Raw genomic sequence first — 784 nt, forward strand, 5'->3', positions numbered from 1 at the left:
CCTTGTGACACGCCCACTCGTCTGCAGAGACTCAGCCGGGTTTGTGCGGGGTCAGCATCTGATACAATGTTCTGAGTACAACTGATAAAAAATACAAGTCCATGTTAAAGATCTGTTTTATTATAAACTTATTCAAATAAAAACAAAACAAACGTGTTTACAGTAAACAGGAAGTAGTTCAGATAAACAAACTAGTTCAGATTAACCAAACATTTCACATTTACAGTAAACAGGAAGTAGCTAAGACAAACAGGAAGTGGTTCAGATAAACTCCACCCCTCCATCTGTCACTCTGAATGAGCTGGTCCTGGAACCCTTCGTCCCTGTTGATGAGGAGGAGGTGCAGTGGACCCTGAAGACCTGGCACCTCCTCTGCTCCCGGTCTCCTCGGTCTGAGGCGGTCTGGTTGGGTCCAGCTTCCTGTCTGGAGCACAGCAGCCGGTGGGTGACCAGGCGTTGCCAGGTGCGACAGAGGTATGGGCGGTCTGTGTCTGAGGAAGACGGTCCGCTGGTACTCCTCCTGATGGTGTGGCAGGTAGCAAAGATGGTGATTCTGTAGTCCCTGAGGAGGAACCAGAACATTAGATGAACCACAGGTCCACTCTAGAACTTTCTCGTGGACCAACAGAACTGAAGGTTCTGTTGAGACAACAACCTGTCAGAACTTCAAACCTAAAGACTAGCACCACCTAAAGGACCGTTTGAACACTAGAACATTAAAGAGTAATTAAACTCAATATCAACTTAGTTTTACAGATAAACTGTCTACAATGTGCCTTAAGAG

General features: G+C 46.3%; 1 protein-coding gene across 1 annotated transcript; it reads right to left on the bottom strand.

Moving 5' to 3' along the window:
* Nucleotides 1-102: 102 nt before the first annotated feature.
* Nucleotides 103-562, bottom strand: LOC106511709 (DNA repair protein XRCC2; the record flags this gene model as incomplete). The annotated part of the gene is given in 1 exon segment (XM_014000454.1): nucleotides 103-562. A coding segment is annotated over 1 exon segment (301 nt), but the record flags the coding sequence as incomplete, so codon positions are not given.
* Nucleotides 563-784: the final 222 nt, after the last annotated feature.

The sequence above is a fragment of the Austrofundulus limnaeus genome, unplaced genomic scaffold, assembly GCF_001266775.1.
Source record: "Austrofundulus limnaeus strain Quisiro unplaced genomic scaffold, Austrofundulus_limnaeus-1.0 Scaffold3117, whole genome shotgun sequence".
NCBI classification, from domain to species: Eukaryota; Metazoa; Chordata; class Actinopteri; order Cyprinodontiformes; family Rivulidae; genus Austrofundulus; species Austrofundulus limnaeus.